Source organism: Bubalus bubalis, chromosome 7, assembly GCF_019923935.1.
Source record: "Bubalus bubalis isolate 160015118507 breed Murrah chromosome 7, NDDB_SH_1, whole genome shotgun sequence".
NCBI classification, from domain to species: Eukaryota; Metazoa; Chordata; class Mammalia; order Artiodactyla; family Bovidae; genus Bubalus; species Bubalus bubalis.
In genome coordinates, this window is record NC_059163.1 from 19,753,998 (window position 1) to 19,779,013 (window position 25,016).

The following is a 25,016-nucleotide window of genomic DNA, read 5'->3' on the forward strand; positions in this document are numbered from 1 at the left end:
TCTAAGTATTAATGTATATTATTATAATAAATATCTTTGTTCATATATATAGATTTATGAAAATAATGTTTTTCAGTGTTTATTTAAAAATAGGAATAGAATTGATGCTGAACTCTCACTTTAGTGATATATAATATACATTTATGGATACAGGAAGTAATCTTTTAAAATGAGTCCCATCATCTTATGGAGCGATGCATTCCAATAAAATTTTTATATTGTAATAATAACAATTTGTAATGTATTTGTTGTTTTCAGTGTTTGTGTTATGAACTCAGTTAAGACAAAATTATTTAACACATAGAGCTTTACATAAAGGGTAATGTGTGTGCTCAGTCATGTCCGACTCTTTATGACCCCATGGACTGTATCCCGCCAGGCTCCTCTGTTCATGGGATTCTCCAGGCAAGAATTTCTGGAGTGGGTTACCATTCCCCTCTCCAACATCAGGGTGATACAAAATGTTTTTAAATTTTCAGTTTATATACATCTTTTTGTTTCAGAGAATTATGATAAAAGAATTTCAAGGGTAAAAATGTTACACTAGAATAAAATTTTTAGAGGATATGGAATTCAAGCACAAGTTCATAGAGGAAAAGGAATAATGTAAATTTCTGACTGCTGAAGCATTCTTTATATATATTTAAAAAATGTAATAGATACTGGTGAGTATCAAATCACTATGTTGACTTGATTCCATTGAATACATTTAAAAAAGTAATGTGACAGTTTTATTTTTTTTAATGCTAATATTTATAATGGGCTAGAAATTATAGTAAACTGAATGATGTGCTCAGTCTCCCTGAAGATTATCTGCATTCCAGCCAACTGGAACAGGGAAAAGTCAGGGAAAAGGTACATGGTGGTACATTTATGGACCAGACCAGATGCATGGTGCATTTTTCACCTCACTAGCTAAAGGTCTTGCGGCCTTACCTTGACTTCAAGGGAGCCTAGGAAATGTAACCTGTTGTATGCAGGAAGCAGAAGAGAGTATGGATTTTGGTTAGCAGCAAGCAGTCTATAATGTAATTGTCCACCCCACTCCAGTACTCTTGCCTGGAGAATCCCAGGGACGGGGGAGCCTGGTGGGCTGCCGTCTATGGGGTCACACAGAATCGGACACGACTGAAGTGACTTAGCAGCAGAGTAAGTAATGCTGTATTAACACAAGTAATTGACATGAATTAGGCAATAAACTGGAAGCCTGAACAATAATGAAGATTTCCTGTTATTAAGAGTCACTCTTGGAGACTTCCCTGGCAGTCCAGTGGTCAAGTCTCCACACTTCCAGGGCAGAGGGTAGTACAAGTTGGATTCCTGGTCAGGGAACTAAGATCCCACGTGCTGCATGTTGCAGCCGATAAACAGACAGAGTCACTCGTTCCTTCTCTGTTTGTGAATGGCTGTCAGTAGGTCAGTGTGTGCTGTGTGCTGAGGCTGTGGAAACTATGGAAGAGCTTATGGTGGTTGGTCAGACAGAATTGAATGCATGTAAAATAATAGCAAACAATGAAATAGGTGCTAAGTTGTGTGTATAGGCAAGGTGAGGTGAAACTAAAGAGAAGAGAAAAAGAAGTCCTGGGATTCCTTCATTCTACACTCAGCAATGCCTGCCATGTGTTAGGGGCTGTACTCTTTGGGGAAATAGAGCAAAAACAGACATGTGGGACCTAAAGTCTGTGAAGGTGCGGGAGGGAATGTGACAGAAATGACTTTAAATGATATACAAAAATATAAAATTACAAAAGCTCAAGTGATGATATGAACTCCTATATAAGAGGATTCAGCTGCAGTTGGGATGATCAGAGAAGGCATCCCTGAGCTAAGATTTTTTTTAATGGGTAGAATTGGAATGGATGTCAGCCACAAGAGTGAAGGATTGGAGGTAAAAATACTTATAATGTACACATATGTATACCTATGAGATACATGCATACAGAGTAGTAAGATTGGATTGGATTGACTCTGATTGGAATTAGTAATCCTTTGCAGGGAGTGGAGAACATATAGAGATAGGGTTCAATTTTGGATAATTTTCAAAACCAAGCAAATTTAGACTTAATTTTGTCATTTAATGAAGACTTATAAAATGTCTCTAATTAGGGAGTGTTTGTGTGGTGGATTCAAAGCAGGTAGAGATGAATCATGAGTTGATTTTGAATTTGTTTTACATATATCCAGGTGAGAAATGATATGAGCAATGACGTTAATTGGGAAGTTGAGAGAACACTTTTGGGACAGAGGTTTCAGAAGTTGATAGCTTGTGCTTTTGCTGTGAGTCTCTTAAATGGGGATGGTCCTGTGAGTACAGTTTGAAGTGAGGGGGCTCTGTTTTCCTGATAAACTTTAGCATAGGTTGTTTCAAGATTGATTAAGAGTTAGAGTTAGGGTGACTACAGGTTCCTAGTCCCATTAATTCAGTTGCCTAAGTTACTTGTAGATAAATATGTTTCTCATATCAGCACCCATTAGCAGAGAATTTCTTTTCTATGTTACTATGTTGGTTTTGTTTTTATGCTTGTATAATTAATGATGTTTGAATGCCTTTGGGGTCCTGTTGCAATATTATTAAAAAATTTTTTAATATAGAAATTTATAATATGCTAAAAAGTTAGAATAGTATAATTAACCCCTGTGTACCCTTCATCCAACTTTGGAATTATCCACTATTGTGTTATCATCTATAACACTTCCCACTTTTTTAAAAAGTAAATCATGTCATTTTATCTGTAGGTATTTTGTTATGTATGTAAAAGATAGGGACACTTTTTCTTTAACTTATTCACATTCCATTAATGCCATTAAATACCTAGTTAATTCACATTTCCTTAGGCACCTAAATTTTTACACTGTGCTTGAACTTGGGATTCAGAAAAGTTTGTGAGTGAATGCTATTTCCCTTACTTTCCTCCTCTTCCTTTTTTCCTCTTGCCCTTTTAAAAAAAAACCTAGTTGTTTACATCCTATATTTTTCATAGCCTGGAGTTTGCTGGTTGCATCGCTATGGTACCATTTAATTTTGAGAATTTCTGGAATACAACTCAGATGACTCCTGTATCTTTAGACATTAGCATATGTTTTACAGGTATTTTCTTCCAGTCTTCGGCTTGTCTTTTAATTTTTTTAACAGTGTCTTTTACAGAGCAGAAATTTTCAGTTTTAATGAAGTTTGACTCTTCAGTTTTTTCTTTCATGGATTGTACTTTTGGTATTGTATCTAAAAAAGTCATCACCAAACCCAGGGTAACAACTTTTCTGCTGTTATCTTCCATGAGCTTTGTCGTTTAGTTTTATAGTTTTTAGGTCTGTGATCATATGTGAAAAATGTCAGATCTGTATTGAAATTCACTTTTTGTGTGTGGATGCCCTGTTGTCCCAGCATCATTTGTTGAAAATATCCTTTCTCCGTTGAATCGCCTTTGTTCCTTATCCAGAGGTCAGTTGCTCTGTTTGTATGGGTCTACTTCTGTGCTCTCTTGTTTATCAGTCATTTTTAGTTCGCCAGCATAACTGATTTAAAGATCTCAAACAGATTTATATTTTAAAAATCCTTCATATTTGTGTGTCTTCTGGACTCTTCCCCTGAACTCTGATGCTCTTTGGGTGGTTTGTCTTTTTTGTTTGTTTGCGAACTAAAACAAGCTCATAGCATGTTATGTAAAGTACTCCTTTGTTATCAATGTGGTTACAAACCTTTTTCTCAGTTGGTTTCATCTTTTTATTCTTGCCAGATATTTTGCACATTAAATTTTTCAAAATAGTGTCTTAAGTTGTGAATTTTGAGTTTTTGATCTATGCTTAGGTAGGTCTTCCTTACTTCCCAGTATTTTATTTATCCATTAAAAAATTATTATCTGTTTTTATGTAATTATTTTGCATATAATATTTTATTACAAATTAAGCACAAGAACAAATAGATTTATTCTTGTTTTTTAAGCATGATGGAATGGTTAAATTTATATTCACCTGTCTACCAGTTTGATCCTGACTGGTTTATATAACACATCTTGCACGATGGGCATCTAATTTTTATATTGTGGTAAAATACACACAGCATGAAATTTGCCATCTTTGTATACATGTTTAAGTGTTCAGGTCAGTGGTATTAAGTGCATTCATATTGTTGTGCAGTCTTCTCCACCATCCATCTCCAGAGCACTTTCCGTCTTGGAAAACTCAGGCTCTGTGCCCATTCTCCCCTCTCCCTAGCCCTTGACAGCCACTAATCTATTTTCTGTCACTGGGATTTTGGCTACTCTACTTCATAAAACTGAGATTATAGATTATTTGTCCTTTACTCGTTATTGGCTTATTTCGCTTAGCATAGTGTCCTCAAGGTTCACCAGTCAGAAGTTCTTGCCTTTTTAAGGCTAGATGATGAATGCTCCATTGTATGTATATTCATTTGTGGAGGGACACTTGGATTGTTTCCATATATTAGCTCTTATGATTAATGTTACTATGAACATTAGGTGTACAAATATCTCTTGGAGACCCTGCTTTTCATTTCTTTAAAATCTCTCTAATAATGTGGTCCTTTTTTATTGAATTTTTTTAAAAAATTATTTTTAATTGAAGGATAATTGAGTCATTTCTAATGAGGTGTATGAACCTAGAGCCTATTATACAGAATGAAGTAAAAAAAAGAAAAACAAGTATCATATATTAACGTGACTATATGGAATCTAGAAAGATGGTACTGATGAATCTATTTGCAGGGTAGCATAACTATAATTATATATAATTCCCTGGTAGCTCAGCTGGTAAAGAATCCGCCTGTAATACAGGAGACCCTGGTTTGATTCCTGGGTTGGGAAGATCTGCTGGAGAAGAGATAGGCTATCCACTGTAGAATTCTTGGGCTTCTCTTGTGGCTCAGCTGGTAAAGAATCTGCCTGCAATGCAGAAGACCTGGGTTCGATCCCTGGTTTGAAAAGAATACCCATACTCCAGTATTCGGACCTGGAGAATTCCATGGACTGTATAGTCCATTGGGTTGCAAAGAGTCAGACATGACTGAGAGACTTTCACTTTCAGTGGAGATACAGACATAGAGAACAGAGCTATGGACATGGGGAAGAAGGAGAGGGTGAGACAAATGGAGAAAGAAGCATGGAAGCATATACACTACCATATGTAAAATAGATAGCCAATGGAAATTTGCTGTATGGCTCAGGGAACTCAAACAGAGGCTCTACCCCAGAGGGGTAGGATGGGGTGGGAGCTGGGAGGGAGGGTCAAGGGCAAGGGGCATATGTATACCTGTGGCGAATCCATGTGGGTGCACTGCTTTCAGTTCTTTGGAGTGTATACGCAGAAGCTGAATTTCTGGATCATATGGTAATGCTATATTTAATTTTTTGAGGAACCACAATAACTGTACTATTTTACATTCCCACCAACAATGCACAAGGGTTCTCATGTCTTTGTGTTCTTGCCAACGCTGTTTTTCTGATAGTAGCCATCCTAGTGTATGTGAGGTGGTATATCATTGTAGTTTTCATCTTTCACTAATGATTAATGATGTTCAAGTATTTTTTCATGTATTTATTGGTCATTGTATATCTTCTTTGTTGTCCAGTCACTCAGTCGTGTCCAGCTCTTTGCAACTTCATCCTGGAGTTTGCTGAAACTCATGTCCATTGAATTGATGATGCCCTGATGGTTTAGTCGCTAAGTTGTGTCCAACTCTTGTGATCCCAAAGACCGTAGCCTACCAGGCTCCTCTGTCCATGGGATTTTCCAGGCAGAAATACAGGAGTGGTTTGTCATTTCCTTCTCCAGGGGATCTTCCTGATCCAGGGATCGAACCCAGGTTTCCTGCACTGCAGGCAGATCCTTGACCATCTGAGCTACCAGGTGATGATACTTTGCAGAAATACATGTTCAAATTCTTGGCCCATTTTTTAATTGGTTTGTTTGAATTTTAGAAGTTCCCTATATATTTTGGATCTCAACCCCCCACTAGACATATGATTTGCAAATTTCTGCTGTTTTGTGAGTTACCATTTTACTCTGTTGACAGTGTCTTTTGAGGCATAAAATTTAAAAATAGCTGCAACACCTAGGGTGGAAGCATGGAGTCCTAGACACTGAACCACGAGGGGATTCCCTGCTTTCTGGTTTTTATAAGACTGCTGCCTCCTAAATCACATTGTCTAAACTTGCCTGATACGGTCATTTGACCCTTTCCTTGAATGCTCCCATAGATTCTAACACATCACATTTAAATTACTTATCTTTGTCACTGTAACTGTGAATAAAGCGTAAATTAGGTTAGTATCCATGGAAAACTGGCAAATGAACACCTTACATCTTTTTTGTAATATTTCAGCAGTCAGTACACTAGTGCCAAAAGTTCTAGTGCCCAGCCCAAGGTTTGACTCTGTCTTTAGTCGTGTAATATTTACAATATCGCTCTTTTCTCCTTTTCTCATTTGTTTCTTATAGCTTGAAAGCATTTTAAAGCTTTCAAATTGGTAGGTTTATTTTAGTAACCTAAAGTTTGGAAATGAGGATAATATAAACATAGTTTTTCCATGATGGAAAGGTCTATAAACATTGTTACAAATTTCTGGAAAGCATGTTAAGATGGAACCATATAAATTCCTGATTTCAAACTATATTATAAAACTGTAATAGTCAAAACAGTATGGTATTGGTATAAACACAGAAAAATTGATCAGTGGAATACAATAGAGAGCCCAGAGATAAACTCATGTGTATGTGATCAATTAATTTGTAATCAATTAATTTGTAAGAAAGGAGCCAAGAATATACGGTGGATATTGGGAAACCTGACAGCCACATGCAAAAGAATGAAACTGAACCACTCTCTTGTACCACACACAAAATTTAACTCAAAGTGGATTAAAGACTTGTATGTAAGACCTGAAAGTATAAAACTCCTAGAAGAAAACATAGGAGGTGGTACGGTCCTTGACATTGGTCTTGGCGGTTTTTAAATAAGTTTGGGAAACATACACCATACCCATCTAGGAGATCTGTCATGCTCATTGGCATATTAAAGACTCTAAGAATTCCCATAGCAAAGGGCTTTGTCTAACTTTGTTTACCTCAGGGCTTCATAATTAATGTGATGAAAGTGGATTGTTTTATGTACTACCTGATCTTGAAGAGCTTATGTTAAAGTACAAGCTTTAAAGAACAACAAGTTTAAAGAACAAACTTTAGTAAGTGGTACCCAACCAGCATTGAGGAAAGTTATTATTCTGATTTTGCAGTAGATTAAACAAATAGTATCTTAGTATCTGTTCAAAACAAGGAGATTTGTGCAGGTGTCCCAAAGCAGTATAAGACTTTCATTCAGTGGTAACATTCTACCCTGCACAGATAGAGACAAAGTTATAAAGAAGCATTAGGTTGCTTGACAGAGTATGCACAAGATTGAGACAAACTGGAACCAAAACTCATATGTCCAAACATTTGTTTCTAAGCTGTGTTTACAAACAGAATCAAATTTCAAAGTGTACTCCTCCCCCTCAAAAAAGAGCTAACATATTTATATGGAACCCCACAAATTCAGGGTTTGGATATTGATTGAGCCCTCTGTCTATCTCCAACTTCACTAAATAAGAATCTTCATTTATAGAACAAGAAGAGTATTTTTTTATTCCTTTTTTCCCCTTTTAAGGAAAATCTTCAATTAAGCAAGGGCTTGTGGGATTTGCTAATTAGAAAACAATAAAGAAGTATATCCCTATATAATTATTACCTTGATACTTAAGTAAAAATGGCTTAAAAATAGTACAAAAAAAAATCAAGTCCATGTTTTTCAGGACAACCACTGATGCATGTTAAATGTAGCTAGTTTGAATATAAATTATTCTCTTTTTAACCCAACTGTCAGTGGGGTTAATCAGGAATAACAATAACTGAAGATTTTTACTGAATGTATGTGAACTATTTTTCTGCTGATGTGGTATGTTCAGCGAGACATGCCTTCACATGAAGTTTCTCAGGCTTCTCCAAGGAAGATACCAACTGTGAATTCTTAAAGCAGTTAAGTGTAGTATTCAAATGCTTTTGTCTTTTACATAATTAGTAGCTTTGATATGTTACTTAGTTTATTTTAGGTGTTAAAAAATGCAGTTTACTCAGTGGCTGCCAAGAATTAGGGTTGTGACTATAGAGGGAAGTGCAGTAGAGTCTCTTGGTGGTAATGGAAGAATTTTGTATCTTGATGGTGATGTAGGTTACATGAATTTATACAGTCTGTAGTGTACATACAAAAAAGTACATAAAAACTGATGAAATCTGAGTACGGTCTGGTCTGTGGTTTAGTTGATAGCATTATACCAAATGTCCATTTCCTGGTTTTAATAATGTCCTATGGTTATATGAGATGATTTTTTGGGGGGAGGGGAAAGTGCATATGGGAACTTTGTATTAGTTTTGCAATTTCTTGTGAAATCTAAAGTTATTTCAAAATTAAAAAGTTTTTTAAAATGCTATTTATACTTCTATTCAGTATTCTGTGGTGGTGGTTTAGTTGCTAAGTCATGTCTGACTTACAGTCTGCATGGACTGTATGTAGCCTGCCAGGCTCCTCTGTGCATGTGATTCTCCAGGCAAGAATACTGGAGTGGATTGCCATTTCCTTCTCCAGAGGATCTTCCCGACCCAGGGATCTAACCCTGGTCTCCCGCATTGCAGGTGGATTCCTCACCATCTGAGCCACCAGGGAAGTCCAAATGTCTACAGTAGGAGGCATTGCAATGTCTTAACTTAAGAAAATGGGCTTCAGAGTTGGCTCTGGTTCAAACCCTAACTCAGCTGCTCGTAGCTATGTGAACTTGGGGAAGTTAACTAAATCTATCTGAGCTTCAGTTTCTCCATCTATAATGGGCATAATGATAATACAAATAGCAGTTCATATTTTTTTAGTGTTATATCAATAATATGTGATTAGTTACTGTTTGCACCTCATATAATTTAACTCAGTTAATTCTTATAACAATCCTATGTGAAAGGTGCCATTTTCAGATTTTCAGATAAGGAAACTTAGCTCAGAGAAGCTAAGTTACTTGCATAAGGTCACTCACCTAGGAACTGTTGGAACCAAGATTAAAACTCAGTCTGGATTTTCTGTTTTTGACTATACGAAACTAGCTTGTGAAGACCAACCATCCCACCAAGAACAACTAAAAAGAAAATGTATTTGTAAAATTTGTTTGAAAGCATTGGAGACCCACCAAGGGACCCAGAACCTTATAGGTCACCATCTTGAAGTCAAGGGAAGCCTAGAGAAGTCACCTGGTGTTCAGTGTGACCCTTTGTCTTAGGGCATTTGTGAGGTGTGGCTGAGAGACTGAGAAGAAAAGCAGAAAGCGATCCCAGAGAGTTGAGGAGCTGAACGGACCTTCAGTCTTATAGACCTCAAGGACAAAACTTTGGGTTCAGGCCCCCAAAAGGAGAAGGAAGCTAGGTAAAGCCTGGAGTCCTAGTTGGGGGAGGAGTGAACCTGCCCCTACTCTTAACTGCCTGCCAGAAGCTGACTTGAATGCTTTCTGGGGGAAAATAAAAACATTCTGAGCCTCAAATTATTTACTTAATTTTTCATAAACAGTGCCTGGTACTCAGTCAAAAATCATTAAGCATATCAGGCAACCAAAGTAGTCAGAACAGGTATAGGTAGTATAATTATCAGATTGGCTTTTTAAATAACTAAGATTAATATATTCAGGAATTTAAAAGCTATGACAAACCTAGACAGCATATTAAAAACCAGAGACATCACATTGCCAACAAAGGTCTGTGTAGTCAAAAGCTGTGGTTTTTCCATTAGTCATGTGTGGGTGTTAGAGTTGGACCACAGAGAAGGCTGAGTTCCGAAGAATTGACACTCTCAAATTGGGTGCTAGAGAAAAGTCTTGAGAGTCCCTTGGACAAGCAGGGAGATCAAACCAGTCAGTCTTAAAGGAAATCAACCCTGAACATTCATTGGAAGGACACGCTGAAGCTGAAGCTCCAGTACTTTGGCCACCTGATGCAAAGAACCGACTCATTGGAGGTGACCCTGATGCTGGGAAAGACTGAAGGCAGGAGGAGAAGGGGGCGACAGGAGATGAGGTGGTTGGATGGCATCACCGACTCAATGGACATGAGTTTGAACAAACTCCAGGAGACAGTGAAGGACAGGAAACCTGGTGTGCTGCAGCCCATGGGGTTGCAAAGAGTCAGACACGACTTTGTGACTGAACAACAATTTAACAAGACAAAGAACTCCAGCAGGGAATTAAAAGCTATAAAAAGGATCAGATGAGTATTTTCAAACTGAAAGCTTAAAACAGATTAAGAATTCAGTAGATGAGTTTGTCAGCAAAAGAGATACAGATTAAACAAAAAGGATTAAATATTTTTTGAGAAACAAAGGGTAGAGAATTTCTCAGCAGACCAGTACTTAAGGAAATCCTAAAGTGAGTTCTTTAGGCAGAAGGAAAACAATCCCAAATGGAAGCAGAGAAAGAGTATAGAAAGGATGGAAAGGGTACATTTGTGGGTATATTTAAATTAATATCTTACAGAGTTTCAATTAAATGGAGAATTTAAAAATATTTACATATTTTTGTAACACAAAGATGGGGCAGGAATAAACAATGATAGTGTTCTGTGGTTCTTCCGTTGTCTGGGTGATAATTAAAGTACTGATTTAATTCCAACATTGAACATTGTAGTCTCTAGGGTAATACTATATAAAAATAGTAACAATATATATAAATAACAAACTACCATGGGGGAAATAAATAATAAAACATTTAACCCTAAAGCAGGCAAAAAAAGAGAGGAAAAGGGACAGAAGAGGACAGGATGTTCAGATAGGGATTAGTTCAATGGTAGATTTAAATCCACATAGTTATTTAACTGTTAGATGTAAATAGATGTATACTGATAAAAAATATAGTCAGATCTGATTTTGTCCTCAGATATCCAGTTATATACAGCATGTAAGAGTTGTAGTGTGAAGTTTAGAGAAGTTGAGAGAATTCTCTGGCAGTGCAATGGTTAGGATTCAGCGTTTTCACTGCCATGGCCCAAGTTCGATCCTTGGTCAGGGAACCAAGATCTTGAAAGCTGCTTGGTGAGCCAAAAGGAAAAAGAAAAATTGAAAGTAGAGTTGGAAACACAGTATACTGTGCAAACTTAGCTAAACCAGCCCCCGTACTTGTGGCATGCTGTACCTAGCTCCTAATGTGATTGTTAGATTCAAATTCGATAATCTTAGAGTTTTCAGAAGCACTGCCCTCTGTGTGTATTAAGTATCCAGTAAATTTAATTATTATATCTGAAGCACCTTGTTTCTTTAACAAAAATTTTCTTTTTTATTAAAGACGAATTTCAATTGAAATATAGTTCACTTACAGTGTTGTGTTAGTTTCAAGTGTACAACAAAGTGAGTCAGTTATACATGTATGTATCTATTCTTTTTCAGATCATTTTCCCTGATGAGTTATTGTCAGATATTGAATATAGTCCCCTGTGCTATACAGTAGGTCTTTGTTGTTCATTTCATATAGAGTAACATGTATTTGTTAATCCCAAATCCATAGTTTATCTATCCTCCCCCCCTTTCCCCTGCCTTGTTTCTTAAAATAATATTCTTTTTCCATTTAGAGTTGATGTCCCAAAGATAGTGTCTCTTGCATCATTATACACCTGACTCATAGGTTGCTTGACTTTTAAGTAGCTTCCATATGTGTACATTTTTTTAAGCTTTATATTTTCATGTAACTCACTGACCATCAATCTATTTTATCTTTATTTTAAATCTGCTTTGTGGTGCCTCTGCCTAATGATAATATGTGAATTATTTTATGCTGAAGTAATGTACTCTGACTATTACTTGTAGAGTTGCCAAACTAAGTGACACTCTTCCTTTTTCCCCTGTACTTTTATGAAAATGGTCAAATTCTTCAGAATTATTCTCTCATGAATTGTTATCCATAGAATGAATTTGGACTACTCCCTCATGTCACCTGTCTTTTAGCATGAGGGCTGTTTGAAGAATAGGTGGGGGTGTAATTCTTATCAAATAGTACCATAGAACTAGTTAGAGAATTTTGTCTGGACCCTTTCTTTGTATGACAGCCTGTTGTACATTGGTTAAACATTAATTGGAGACATCTTAAAAGACTTTTGTTCTTTTCTGCCTTTGATGTTTCATTTAGCTTTTTGGAGAGTCACATTGCTTTTTTGTTGGACTGAAGGAAAGGATTTTAAATGATTATATTGACTTAGATCTGAATCATCTAAAATTAGTTTCCCTAGACCAACCAAAATATAGTTCTAATTTTGGACTGAGTTTGGCGTTCTGCCCATAGGCTAGTGGGTACAGTTGTATCTGTGGGATATTATATATATATATATGCCTTCCAGAATTGGCTAGATTTAATGAAGGCTTTTCTTTTGATTTCTTTCTCCTTTAGGACATGGGAATATGAAATTTGCCATAGTTAATTTGGTGGGTAGCAATAAAACCAAATATCTGTGTCCTTTTTTCGTCTGTGTTGAAAATGAGGCTTAATTCTGTAAGTTTTGAAATAATCTTTTTCTTACAAATTTTACCTGATATTAACAAAACTGTGTGAGTGCTTGTAATTTACACAGTAGTTTCTTCATAGCAAGTCATCTGACCTGGACTGGCAAGGAAGTTAACTCCTAGAGATGGAAGGTAGAACTCACTGATTTTGGTTACACTGGTGTTTTCATTACTATTCATTTCTCTTTGAACAGGTCATTCCTTTCAACAGCTGTTGATGCAATTCAGGAACATACTCTTTTACTGAGCAATTGTCATAAGTGCCAAGGGGTAGGAAAGTGAAATCCCAGATTAATGATAGCCATGTTGTATTGTTTAATAGGCAGTGAAATCAACTGTGCAGACCATCACTGTTGGAGGCGTGAGCACATCACAATTTAAGACAATTATTCCTCTGGCAACTGCTCCCAATGTCCAGCAGATTCAAGTGCCTGGAAGCAAGTTCCATTATGTCCGACTTGTTACTGCCACAACAGCCAGTAGCTCAACCCAGCCAGTTAGTCAGAATCCCAGTACAAACACTCAGCCTCTCCAGCAAGGTTGGTAACCGTTTTTTTTAAAAAACAGTAATGAATGTTTTAAACCTTATCATAGGAAGTGATCCTTTTCTTGCTGAAATCCTGATTAAGCAGGCATTTCAGCTGAGAATTTGAATCAGCAGCTGTTGCAGAAGGCAGTGAAATAGAATATATCCCAGTTGTATATAACTATAGTATTTTGTTCTGCTAGAAACTGATACATAGTGTGCTGTAATACCAGATGATTATTTATCAGTTTGTGGGTAGCCATTTGATTGCTGATTTAAAAACCTACCATTATGCCAGTGGGATTGATTTAAAGGGAACCCAGTTATTTATAATCTTTTTTACTAAACGACAAAGCTGTCTACACAGGGTTTGGGGTCGGTTGAAATGACCAGTAGGCAAGGTATAAATGATTAGTATGTACTTCATCCTTTATGTACTTTGAATTGATAATGAAAATCAGTTAAAATGTTATTTTGCTCAATTGTATTTTTCCTGGCAAGTATTCCTGTTAGTAGTCCTACTTCTGTTTGTACTTAATCCTTCCAGCTGCCTGATGTACATACACAGATTCACACATATAACCTTTATCCACATTTATCTACTTGTTAAGAAATTGAAACTGAAAGGATCAGGACAGCTTATATTTAGGGTCTAATTTTTTTCCTTGGAAGATCACTGCATATTCCATCAGTGTCAAATGGCAGGTGAATGATGTGTTGTTTATTGGATGTAGCTAGACGGATTAAAGACCATTTGTTTGCTCCTTCATTTTTATTAAGGGATCAGAGGGTTGGAGCTGTCCATTGCTAATAGCTCATTCATCTAAGTCTAAGGGAAAGTGGGAGAAAAAACTTGTTTTATAAATTACTGATGGGAGAAAATGGAAGATGCATTAGGGAAATAGTATTTCGGTGTGTATTCTATTAAAATTAGACACCTCAAGTAATTATGTTTTCTGTTCTCTCTTTAAACTGATTATGAAAGAAAGTATTCTATAATTATAGTGTTCTTAATGAGAGGAAAAATGACATTTGCATGTGCTGGTGACTAAAGGAGTCAAGTTCATATTCTCTCATTACTTAGGAAGCGCTGCTCAGTGCTACCGTTTTCTTAGATATCATAACAATGTAAAGCAGTCACTAGATACAGTTGGTTATAGTTTATGTTTGTGTGTTTGTATGTATGCAAATATGCTGAGCTTCCACTTCCAGTGTGACTTAACACGGATTGATTCATCATCGAGAATAAGTCTTTGTTGTGAGCAGAAGAGGAAGCTGAAGATCTAGGAAGAGTAGAGGAATGAGTTGGGTGTTTCATAATTCTGGTGTGGGTACTGGTTCCTTCTTTCCCCACCTACATCTGTCTCTCTGCTTCTCTCTGCTTCTCTGTTCTTTGCCTCCTTGCGGTTCCTCACCCCTGCTGCTTCCCCACAGCTTCCTTTTTTGCTTTCCTTCAGTCTCTCTCTCTGTCCCCTCCCCCCATGTCCTTCACATCTGTCTATTCCCTCTTCCCCACTACTTGCATACATATACCACCCATGATGTTTTCCTTCTATTCACCCAGTTTTCCTCTTTTTGTCTTTCTCTCCTATCCCATGGAAGATCTGGGTGTATGTAAAAGATATTATTTCATAGGAATAATGAATTAATGCCTCTGTTTTCATTAGAGATATACTAAATAGTTACTCCAGTTCTTGAAACATGCTAAAATCTTTCTAAAGGCTGGATTCCCTATGAGGGATTTACTTAAAAGCCAAAGGGAACTGGGCTTATCTTGTTCATTTTCCCATCAAAGCCATACCTGTAGTCAAAGGTTCTGCCATGTTAATTGCTGGCTGGATGGCAGATAGCACAATAGAAGGACCCAGAAGATTGCTTGGTTAATTAACCTCTTTAGAATATAATCTACAGTCTTGGTGAGGGAGGAAATCAACTTAAAAAACTAAAAGCCCTCAAAGCAGGTATGGTTTCTGAAGTTTTGAAGGAGACTATTTTAAAAGGATTCTTCAGAATTCCTATTGAAGACCAAAACATTAAAGATTATGCCAACTTCTGTGAAAGCTGCAGTAGGGATAATGTGGGACCAAGCTCAAAAGTTGAGGAGGAGAAACCTCGACTGTTGACTAAGACGTGTGACGTCAGTATGACCACCCCCACCGTGTATATTTGATCATGTTCTTTTTTTCTGGCCACTATGTTTTCTGTTTTCTCCATTTTCCAGATTTCAGTCAAAACCCAGCATGCAGATGCCAAGCTAATGTAAACCTAGAGATCCCACGTTTTCCAGCTCTGTGTGTGTACGTGCATGCATGTGTGTGTGCACACGTGGGGACACTCCCGCTGTCCTAATCCAAACGAGATCCACTCAAGTCTCCCGTGGGAGGCGAATAAGGGCAAGATGCACACTCCTTCCCCGTCATCTCACAGCCCACCAGGAAAGTTCCTGCATTTCTGTGCACTTGCCTCCAAATCACTGCTGGCACACTCATGGAGCAGTGACCAGCGTCGCCTTTTCAAGGAACAGGTGGTGTAGAGAGCCCCCCCTTCAGTGTCCCAGGCATGAATTCAGGCTTTTAATTTCTTTTTAATTCATCTTTTAATTCTTCATAGTATCGCTGAGACCAGTCTAACCTATATTAAAATCAAATCAGAATAGGAAACAGTTTCAACTCGGGTGTCAGGTGTCACTGCTCCTGTAATTCATGGTCATACACTTTTTTCATATAGCAACTTTATCGAGATACAGTTCAGATCTACCATAGGATTGATCCTTATGTTAAACACGGGGCAGTCTAGTGATGTTTAGTATATTCAGAGACAGCGCAGCCCCCCGCACTGACCATGCACTCTTTCTGGAGGTCTCTCCCTTTTCCACCTTCCCCCTCCTCCCTAGTTTGTTACCTTGCTGCGGAGGCCTGCGCCCTTTCAGATCAGAGTACTCTCTCTCGTCTCGTGTTCTTCCGGGGCTCTCAACTTTTGTCTTCAGCCATCAACCCTTCCATCCCGACCAAAAGTAAAAAAGACAAAAACAAAGAAAACCCTCTTAACATTGTTAACAGCCTTTCTGTTCAAGGAAGTCTGTTCTTTACTGTTCAGAACAGTTTGTCTCAGTGTCCACAGCAGTTTATTATCTCAGCCTCTCTCATCGCAGGCCCTAGGTCTTTGGTTTAAGTAAGACCTGAAGGATGTCCTCTCTGTCTTCTCAGGTCCCTCCTGTAGACTGTGGGAGTGGCAGCAGGCTTGATTGGAACTTGTGCGCCTTCTGATCCAAACATACAGGTCTAGGGCCAGCCTGTCTCCTGAATTTCATCGTCTCACGCCACTGCTCCATGTCGGCTTTCATCTTCCCTTCCGGTCAGCGCATCCTTGAATGTTTCGCGCTAATGGCCACCATTTTCCCTTTCACTTGAGGGTTCCAGGATGGCTGACTCTTCTTCCCTTGTGCTTACACCTCTCTCCATCCTTTCCCTGCCACCCTGACTTTTCAGCTCTTCCCTGCTTTCCATTCCCAGTGCCATCACCCCAGGTCAGGCTCTCAGGTTCTGTACTCGTCTAACTTCCTTTGTTCCTCACAGCTCTGTTGGGTTTTACATGCTGCTGCCATGAACAGCTTTCCTTTGTGCTCTTCCAATAGTGTTTCTTGACATCACAATGCTCAGAAACTTCTGATCGCCTACTGAATTAAAAATACAGATGAAGTATATAGATCTGTACCCTGACATTCAAAACCTTCAACAAAACAGCCAGAGTCAGCCGCCTTTTTTTTTTTTTTTTTTTTGCCAGCACTAGACTACTTTTAGAAGGAAATGGCAACCCACTCCAGTGTTCTTGCCTGGAGAATCCCAGGGACGGGGGAGCCTGGTGGGCTGCTGTCTCTGGGGTTGCACAGAGTCTGACATAACTGAAGCGACTTAGCAGCAGCAGCAGCAGCCTACTTTTAACCCCTAGTCCCAGCCAGACTTGTCTGTTTCCAAGCATTTTGTGAAGAGAAGCTTCAAATGTGAAGCTTTTCAGCATCAGGCCCCCCACTTGTCAGGCTCTGCCTCTGTGGCGACCTCCCTCCTCCAGTCTTTGTGCCCACCCTGCAGCCTGGCCGTAGGTCAGGACCCATCTCAGGCTCCGTCCTCCAGTCTGCATGTCCGCCCTGCAGCCTGGCCATTGGTCAGGACCCATCTCAGCCTCCGTCCTCCAGTCTGCATGTCCGCCCTGCAGCCTGGCCGTCGGTCAGGACCCATCTCAGGCTCTGTCCTTCGTAGGATGCAGCTCCTCCTGTTCCCATCCCCTGCCAGGCATATGTATGTTCCGTCTCCTCTGGACTCCCATGGTGCTGTCTCTTTTTTTAAATTAATTTTTATTTTATTTGAGTACTTGTCTAATCTGCTCTGCTTGAATGTAATAATCTCTTTGAGCAAGTGTCTTGTACTGTAGTTTCCCTGGAATACTGTCCACGGTGACATTTGTGTAGTAACAAGGGTTGTAACGACACCAGTAACAATAATGGCTACTAACATGTATTGAGCACTTGCTGTTTTTTGAGCACTGTTCTAATGAATTTTCATGAATTAACATATTTAATCCTCTTACCCTGTAAGGGAGATACTACCCTACACTGCAGGCGAGGATACAGGAAAGAGAACTTAAGTAGTGAGAAAGCAGAAAGATTGGGGTTTGAACCCCCCAATCTTGACTTATGACTTAGGAGACTATGTTCACTTTTTTAAATTATTTTTTTATTGAAGTGTAGTTGAATTAAGGGGATGATATTATTAACCTTCCTGCTATACTGCCTTTTAGTAGTACTCTGTAAATAATGAATTGTACAAGAATGATATTTTCTCTGGCTTGAATATAAACACAGAGGTAGAAATAGATAGAACAGCATGGTAACCCACGCTCCCGAATGGCAGTTTTTAATTTATGCATCATTTCATCTGACTGGATTTAGTAGTGAATCTACATAGCCTCTGAATACAGGTTGAAATATTTTCAGGAGAATATCTTAAATGACAGACAATCCCTCATAAAGCAGGCAGACTAGAGCTATCTTACATATAAGTTCCCTGGTACATGGGTTAAAGAATTTTGAAAATAACTCTCTTGGTTAAAGATTCTTCCAAATAGGAAACCAGTGGAATTATTTAAGCTTTTTCATGAGGATATTCTGAAGGAACTAAGTATCTTAAATGTTTTAAACAACTATTTTCTGTAAATAAACTGTCCTTTTCCTCCCTCCTTTTTTACAAAGCTAAACCAGTTGTTGTTAACACCACCCCAGTGCGGATGTCCGTCCCACTTGTCTCAGCGCAGACAGTCAAACAAGTGAGTGTCACGCCACTTCTCTCAGTCTCTCCCAAACAGAAGTTTACCTCTAGAATTGAAAGTTAAGAAAAGATTTATTTATGTATTTTTATTAAAGCAGAGTTGATATACAATATTATATGTTACAGGTGTATACAGTACAGTGATTCACAGTTTGTAATAGTATAGTCCATTTCTAGTTACTATAAAATGTTGGGTATATTCCCTGTGTTGTACAATATACCCTTGTAGCTTATTTCTGTATAATGGTTTGGACCTTTTAATCCCCTAAGTCTAAGAGATTTCAACTGAATTGAGAAGCTATGAAATTTATTTTTGTGGTTCCTGATACACTGCCTTTCTTTGTAGGTTGTTCCAAAACCGATCAATCCAACTTCTCAGATAGTCACCACCAGCCAGCCACAGCAGCGGCTCATCATGCCTGCCACCCCGCTGCCACAAATCCAGCCAAACCTCACGAACCTGCCACCGGGCACTGTGCTGGCGCCAGCCCCAGGAACAGGGAACGTGGGCTACGCAGTGCTTCCTGCTCAGTACGTGACTCAGGTATGGGCAGAAAATCCAGTCACTGCATTTCAAAAAGCTTATGTGTGCATGTGTGCTCAGTTGACTATTTGCAACCCCATGGACTGTAGCCCTCCAGGCTTCCCTGTCCATGGGATTCTCCAGGTGAGAATACTGGAGTGGGTTGTCATTTCCTACTACACGGGATCTTCTCAACCCAGGGATTGAACCCACATCTCCTGCATTGCAGGCAGGTTCTTCACCCCTGTGCCACCTGGGAAGTCTCCTTGGAAAGGTTAATCAGGTCTAAGATGTCTAGCATTGTCACATTCTAAAACTACTCAAAACAGGTAACTCAGTGTTGAAGACTCTTCCCAAAACCTTGACATGTTACTAAAAACTTCCAAGTTTATTTTTATATATCTTTAGCATTTAGATATGTACAACACAAGTCTGGTATACAAGCTCCTGATTTGTATACAAGTTTGGAGCTGAGAACAGTTTGGTGGGAGGGCGAGATCATGTAGATACAAGAGAAAGGAGGTTGAGTCAAGATGAGCCGTCCCAGTGAGTTTAGAAAGGGCTGTGACTGTAATGAATAAGGTGAGACTGACTCGTTCTTAGAAAGTAAACTGTGAGGTGTGTCTCCAGGTGACGTATCTGGTAGCGGTCTGTCCAGACCTGGTCCTCTTTAGATGACAGCTGTAGATGACGTCTGGTTGTCTTTGGCATCAGACCCACAGTGTCTAGTCGGCTGGCTTTCATTAGGACTGCTGCTTTCTAGGAAGCAGGTAGAAGTTTTCCTTCTCATGTAAGAATCAATCCCTGGTATCTCAGATGGTAAAGAACCTGCCTGCAGTTGAGGAGACTCAGGTTCTATCCCTGGGTTAGGAAGATCCTCTGGAGAAGTGAGTGGCAACCCAGTCCAGTATTCTTGCCTGGAGAATTCCATGGACAGAGGAACCTGGTGGGCTACAGTCCATAGGGTCACAAAGAGTCAGACATAACAGAGCAATTAACACTTTTACTTTTCTAAAGTAAACAGCTTACTTTTCTAAGTTGTTGTTCAGTTTTGATGTATTCAGATTATAAGAGAGAGGGGCAGATTTTTCTGTGTACTTTAAAGAAATGTACTTTGGAGTATAATATCTGGGTACTGGTTGAAAAAACTAGTGTTCAGTATTTTTATCATTAGCATCTCTTTTCTTAGAATCAGTATGAAATAGAAACTTAATTATTATGCATATAACTTCTCATTTCTATAACTTGTGATAAATGACCCCAGTTTATTTGCAAGTAGACACATTGCATTTTTCTTGCCGATACAAGTTACTATAGTATTTTCAGGACATTCACTGAGAATTTTCTAATTTTGATACAATTATTCCTCTGTGAAAGAATTTCTTCCATTTGTGCCCTGTAGTATTTTAAAATCTTCACATTGTTTTTTACCTCTGGTATTAGTTTTGGGTCTTTAAAAGAGCTCCATGAGGTAATAAGTATTTTTGTATGAAATTTTCCATTCTGTTATTCCTATTTTAAGAGGTGATTTTGTGCTTCTTCCCCATCATTATATTTAGGAATATTGTCCATTTTTGTAAACAGGGTCTGAAATTACCTTTCTTTATATGTAGCTCCAGCAGTCTTCCTATGTGTCTATAGCAAGCAACTCCAACTTTACCGGAACATCTGGTATCCAGACCCAGGCAAGGCTTCCGTTCAATGGGTGAGTGAGTTATTTGAATATGTTTTAAGTTGTTGCATCATGTTAAATGCAGCGTGAAATAGCCATACATATTTCAAAATACATATATTTGATTTTTCTCCCCTCAAAGCCATGTGAGCATGCCCCTGCAGTACTTTTTATTTTGTAATACTTTAAACAGAAAAGTTGCAGGAATAGTCAGAGAACTCCCAAATTATCTTTTACTCCCAGTCACGAATTCAGCGCAAGTGTTTTGTTATTTTCTATTTTCTCTCTTTCTCTATCTCCTCCTGAATATGTCTTAAAAATGATATTACCTAGTTTTTAAATTATTGTTTAGAGCCTTGCTTTGGCAGGTTTTTTTTTTTTTTAATCCATTAATTGCTGTCTTTATAATATTGGTTGAGAAGCTTAAGTTATATGGAACCAGTCTTCCCCTTCTCTCCCCTCCTGAATTCCAACCTCACACACCCTTTTCTACTTACTACATTTTATAATTGAATCTCAAAAGAGTTTAGGAGATTTCAACTTTAGTTCTCTTAGAAGAGAGTACTTTTTGTGGCTTGTTCTTTAGAAACTGTTGATAACTTCCTTTTCTGTTTTAGTCCATATCTTGGTTTTACCTTTCTTTTCACATTACTACTTGCTTTTTAAATTTAATGTATATGGAACAACATAGCAAACTTTTATTAGAGGTGGATATATTTGTTAAAACTTTATTTTAGGAGGAATTTACAGGTTAGACACTTTTATAATTTTATATAGTTACCTTCGATTGATTAAAATGTGTATTTTTGTGTGTGTCTCTATAGCATAATCCCATCAGAGTCTGCCAGTCGGCCCAGAAAGCCTTGTAATTGTACGAAATCGCTGTGTTTGAAATTGTAAGTCTTTTTGCTACTGTTTCCTCATTTGATACAACTGAAAATGCTTTAAAAAATAAATGGAGCTAACAAAATTCTTAACAGACCAATTTTGTAAGTCCTAAGTAAACAGACAAGTGAATGCTGGAACACATACGATAGTGTACAGACACTCTCAGTTGGCAAGAGAGCAGCAGTTTTAGGGTCTCTGCCACAGGGGAGGTACAGCAGCATGAGACAGACGTGGTCTCTGTCCTTACTAATAAGTTTGAACTTATTTAGGACCTTTGTGTTTGGTCTCCTAAGTGAGATGGTACTCTTGAGTAGTCTTTTAAATTGCTGATTAATTTGCTTGTTAGTACTGAACTAAGAGATTTGACATGAAACAGTTAAATAAACTGCAGTGGTCTTATGAGGGTTTAGAATCCAAAGAAACATGACAATAGTTCACGTGAGCAGGTTCCACTAATAGAATTTAGCCCATGTTTTTCCTTTTTGTGATTTTGAAATAACTTACTTTTGCGTGCATAAAGTCACATAGCTCTTGTGTTGACAGCTGTTACTACTAGAACTAAGTCTATAAACCAAAATTGTAGAGGTCGGGGGCTCGACCTTTGAGCCCTGTCTTGTAGTTGACAATCAGTGTATGTTGTCAACTCTGTAAGTAAGTAGCTCAGAGTACATTTCTAAAATGCTTTACTGCATGTATAATGTTACTAAATAAGATAATTTCTAGCTTTGTGTTTCTTTAAGCAATGACTTTTTATGTGACTTATGCTAATTTTTATATTCCAGATATTGTGATTGCTTTGCAAATGGTGAATTTTGCAACAACTGCAATTGTACTAATTGTTACAATAATTTGGAACATGAAAATGAAAGGCAAAAAGCAATAAAGGTGACTATTTTTTATTTCTTTTATCTGTCAAGTTTCCTGTTTCACCTGTTTTTTGTTGAGCTCAAGTATTTTACAAAGAAAGTTAATTCCCTTTGCAGAGTTGAAGTTTAATCTGCTGTGATTTAACATGGCTTGATATTTGATCTGTTTTGATAGGCATGCCTTGACAGAAATCCAGAAGCTTTTAAGCCTAAGATAGGGAAAGGGAAGGAGGGAGAATCTGATCGACGTCACAGCAAAGGATGTAATTGCAAACGATCAGGATGTCTTAAGAACTACTGTGAATGCTATGAGGTGAGATGGGTTGGGAAAAATGATCTAACCATCTTTTGAAAATAACTTTAGAAAGGGCATACAAAAAAATTTACTGTGGGACTTAACCTGGCGATCCAGTGGTTAAGACTCTGTGCTTCCACTGCAGGGGACGCAGGTTCGATCCCTGGTCGGGGAACTAGGATCCCGCATGCCTCACAGCACAGCCAAAAAAAAAAAAAAAAAGTTTATTTGTAAATTGGGAAATTACTTTGCTTTTGCAGTTGCAAAATACTGCAGTTGGAAAAGTCAGCCTTAATTTGAGGAAGACCTGCCTTCTAGCTTCCCAAGCAGGACTTCAGAGGAACAGTACCTTCATTTTGTCATTACAGTTTGGGGTCTCATTGGCAGCTTTATAAGTTCATAACTTCTTGTACCTGGAAGTATGCAAACCATAGTACCAGTTCATGGATTTTCGATAAAAATAACATCAGAGTGGATTGAAAACTCTGTAGTAGTGGTTCTTCACTGAGGGATCTTACTACAGTTTCTCCCCCAGAAATTTTTTGGGAAAATATGTGGATAACAAAATAACCTGCATTCCAGGGTGCAGTCCTGAGAGTGTAGTCTTATCCTGCCCCAAATGCCACCAGTGCCCTGTTGAAGAACTCGGTAGAAAACGAAATTCTATTAGGAGGTTTGCCTTGTGAGCATAAAAGTAGTTACGGAGGAACATGTAGTTGCTGGATAAGATTACTGAACTACTGAAGGGTTTGGGGCATCCAGAGGGGAATGTAGGGCGGGAGAGGTATTCATAATAAAAATAGCATCTGTGAAATCCCTTTAATGGGATACTCTGTGTGTGTGTGTTTGCATAAGTGGGAGGTCACCAACGTGTTCATGGTGATTTGATTGAGGTGGCTATGTTATGGATGACCTTTATTTTTTAATATTGTAATGTATCACTCATATTTTTTAGAATGAATATACGTTATTCATGTCAGGAGGAAAATCTATATAGTGAGGGGAAAATTGGTATGGAAGGCCTCAACCCAGCATAGGATAGCCACTCTCAGAATGGCCAACAATACTGGACCTGTCTACATGCAGCACTGGCCTGTTGGGTGTTGCTAGCAAGAGGTGTTTCCATTTTATCTTCTGTCAGTTGACCAGCTAACTCTCTCTGTTGACTTGGTCACGGAATCTACTGTAGTGATGTGCTGTGGTTTTTGTTTTGTTTCTGTTTTTATTGGCGTTCAGTTGCTTTACGAGGTTGTGTTTGTTTCTGCCGTACAGCAAAGTGGAATGAGCTATAATGCGTATACATGTACCCCCGCCCTTTGCCACCACAGAGCACTGAGCAGAGTTCCCTGTGCTGGACAGTTGGTTCTCATTATCTTTGGGTTTTGATTTGGAAGCTTTTCTTGTGTAAATCTTTTAGGCAAAAATAATGTGTTCCTCAATATGCAAGTGTATTGGCTGTAAGAATTTTGAAGAAAGCCCAGAAAGAAAGACGCTGATGCACTTGGCAGACGCAGCTGAGGTGAGGGTGCAGCAGCAAACAGCAGCGAAGACCAAGCTATCCTCTCAAATTTCAGACTTGCTGACCAGGCCAACGCCAGCTTTGAACGGCGGAGGAGGGAGGTAAGTTGGCATTTTAATAGCTTTCTATGGTATGATATATTCATTTCTGATAAAGTTTCTCTTGGGGGGTAGAATTGGGCTCATATTTTTGGTTGTTGCAAACCTGACTTTTCTATTTTCTACCATTAATTACTTGTGAAGGAATATAAAAGTAACAGAAAAATCACTGTCATATATAGTTGTAAAATGCTCAGTAAAGTTTTAGGTCACTGGGCTTATTAATTGGATTTCTTCCTACTAAGATGAGGTAATTATGTAATTTGACAAACTCTGAAGAAAAACAAAATTTTTGTATCTCTAACTGGTTTCCATCTTTCTTCCCATTCTTACCTTCTCTTGCCTTTCCCGTGCCCCCCTGGCACTTTGCCCACCTCATTGGAGCCCCTCACATACTGTGTTGTTGAAGCTTCTTTTCCTAGACTGCCGAGCTCTGGAGCAGGAAAGCTGGAGCCTTACAGTCGGGCCGACCTGAGTTTTAGAGTTGCCGGTGCGCTCGCGGTTTGTGACTTTGACAGGCACTTCATCTCTCTGAGCCTGAGCTCAGTTTCTTATCTTCACCGTCACCCTTTTCATGTGGCCGTGAGGAGTCAAGGAAAGTTTGGCAGGGCCCAGGGCAACAATCTGGAGAAGGACATGGCACCCACTCCAGTGCTCTCGCCTGGAAAATCCCATGGACGGAGGGGCCTGGTGGGCTGCAGTCCATGGGGTCGCGAAGAGTCGGACACGACTGAGCGACTTCACTT

General features: G+C 38.6%; 1 protein-coding gene across 13 annotated transcripts in view; it reads left to right on the forward strand.

Annotated features, from left to right (window-relative positions):
- LIN54 (lin-54 DREAM MuvB core complex component) overlaps window positions 1-25,016 on the forward strand; it is a 64,093-nt gene that overhangs the window by 34,771 nt on the left and 4,306 nt on the right. For 12 of the 13 annotated variants that reach the window (XM_006074448.4, XM_025289804.3, XM_006074446.4 and 9 more), the window contains 8 exons: window positions 12,885-13,101; window positions 18,334-18,407; window positions 18,756-18,953; window positions 20,546-20,637; window positions 21,429-21,500; window positions 22,275-22,377; window positions 22,534-22,671; window positions 24,071-24,273. In XM_006074448.4, the coding sequence (XP_006074510.1) occupies window positions 12,885-13,101; window positions 18,334-18,407; window positions 18,756-18,953; window positions 20,546-20,637; window positions 21,429-21,500; window positions 22,275-22,377; window positions 22,534-22,671; window positions 24,071-24,273 (1,097 nt within the window). The remainder of the gene's footprint in view (window positions 1-12,884; window positions 13,102-18,333; window positions 18,408-18,755; window positions 18,954-20,545; window positions 20,638-21,428; window positions 21,501-22,274; window positions 22,378-22,533; window positions 22,672-24,070; window positions 24,274-25,016) is intronic. The other variant, XM_025289800.3, reaches the window with a different exon arrangement.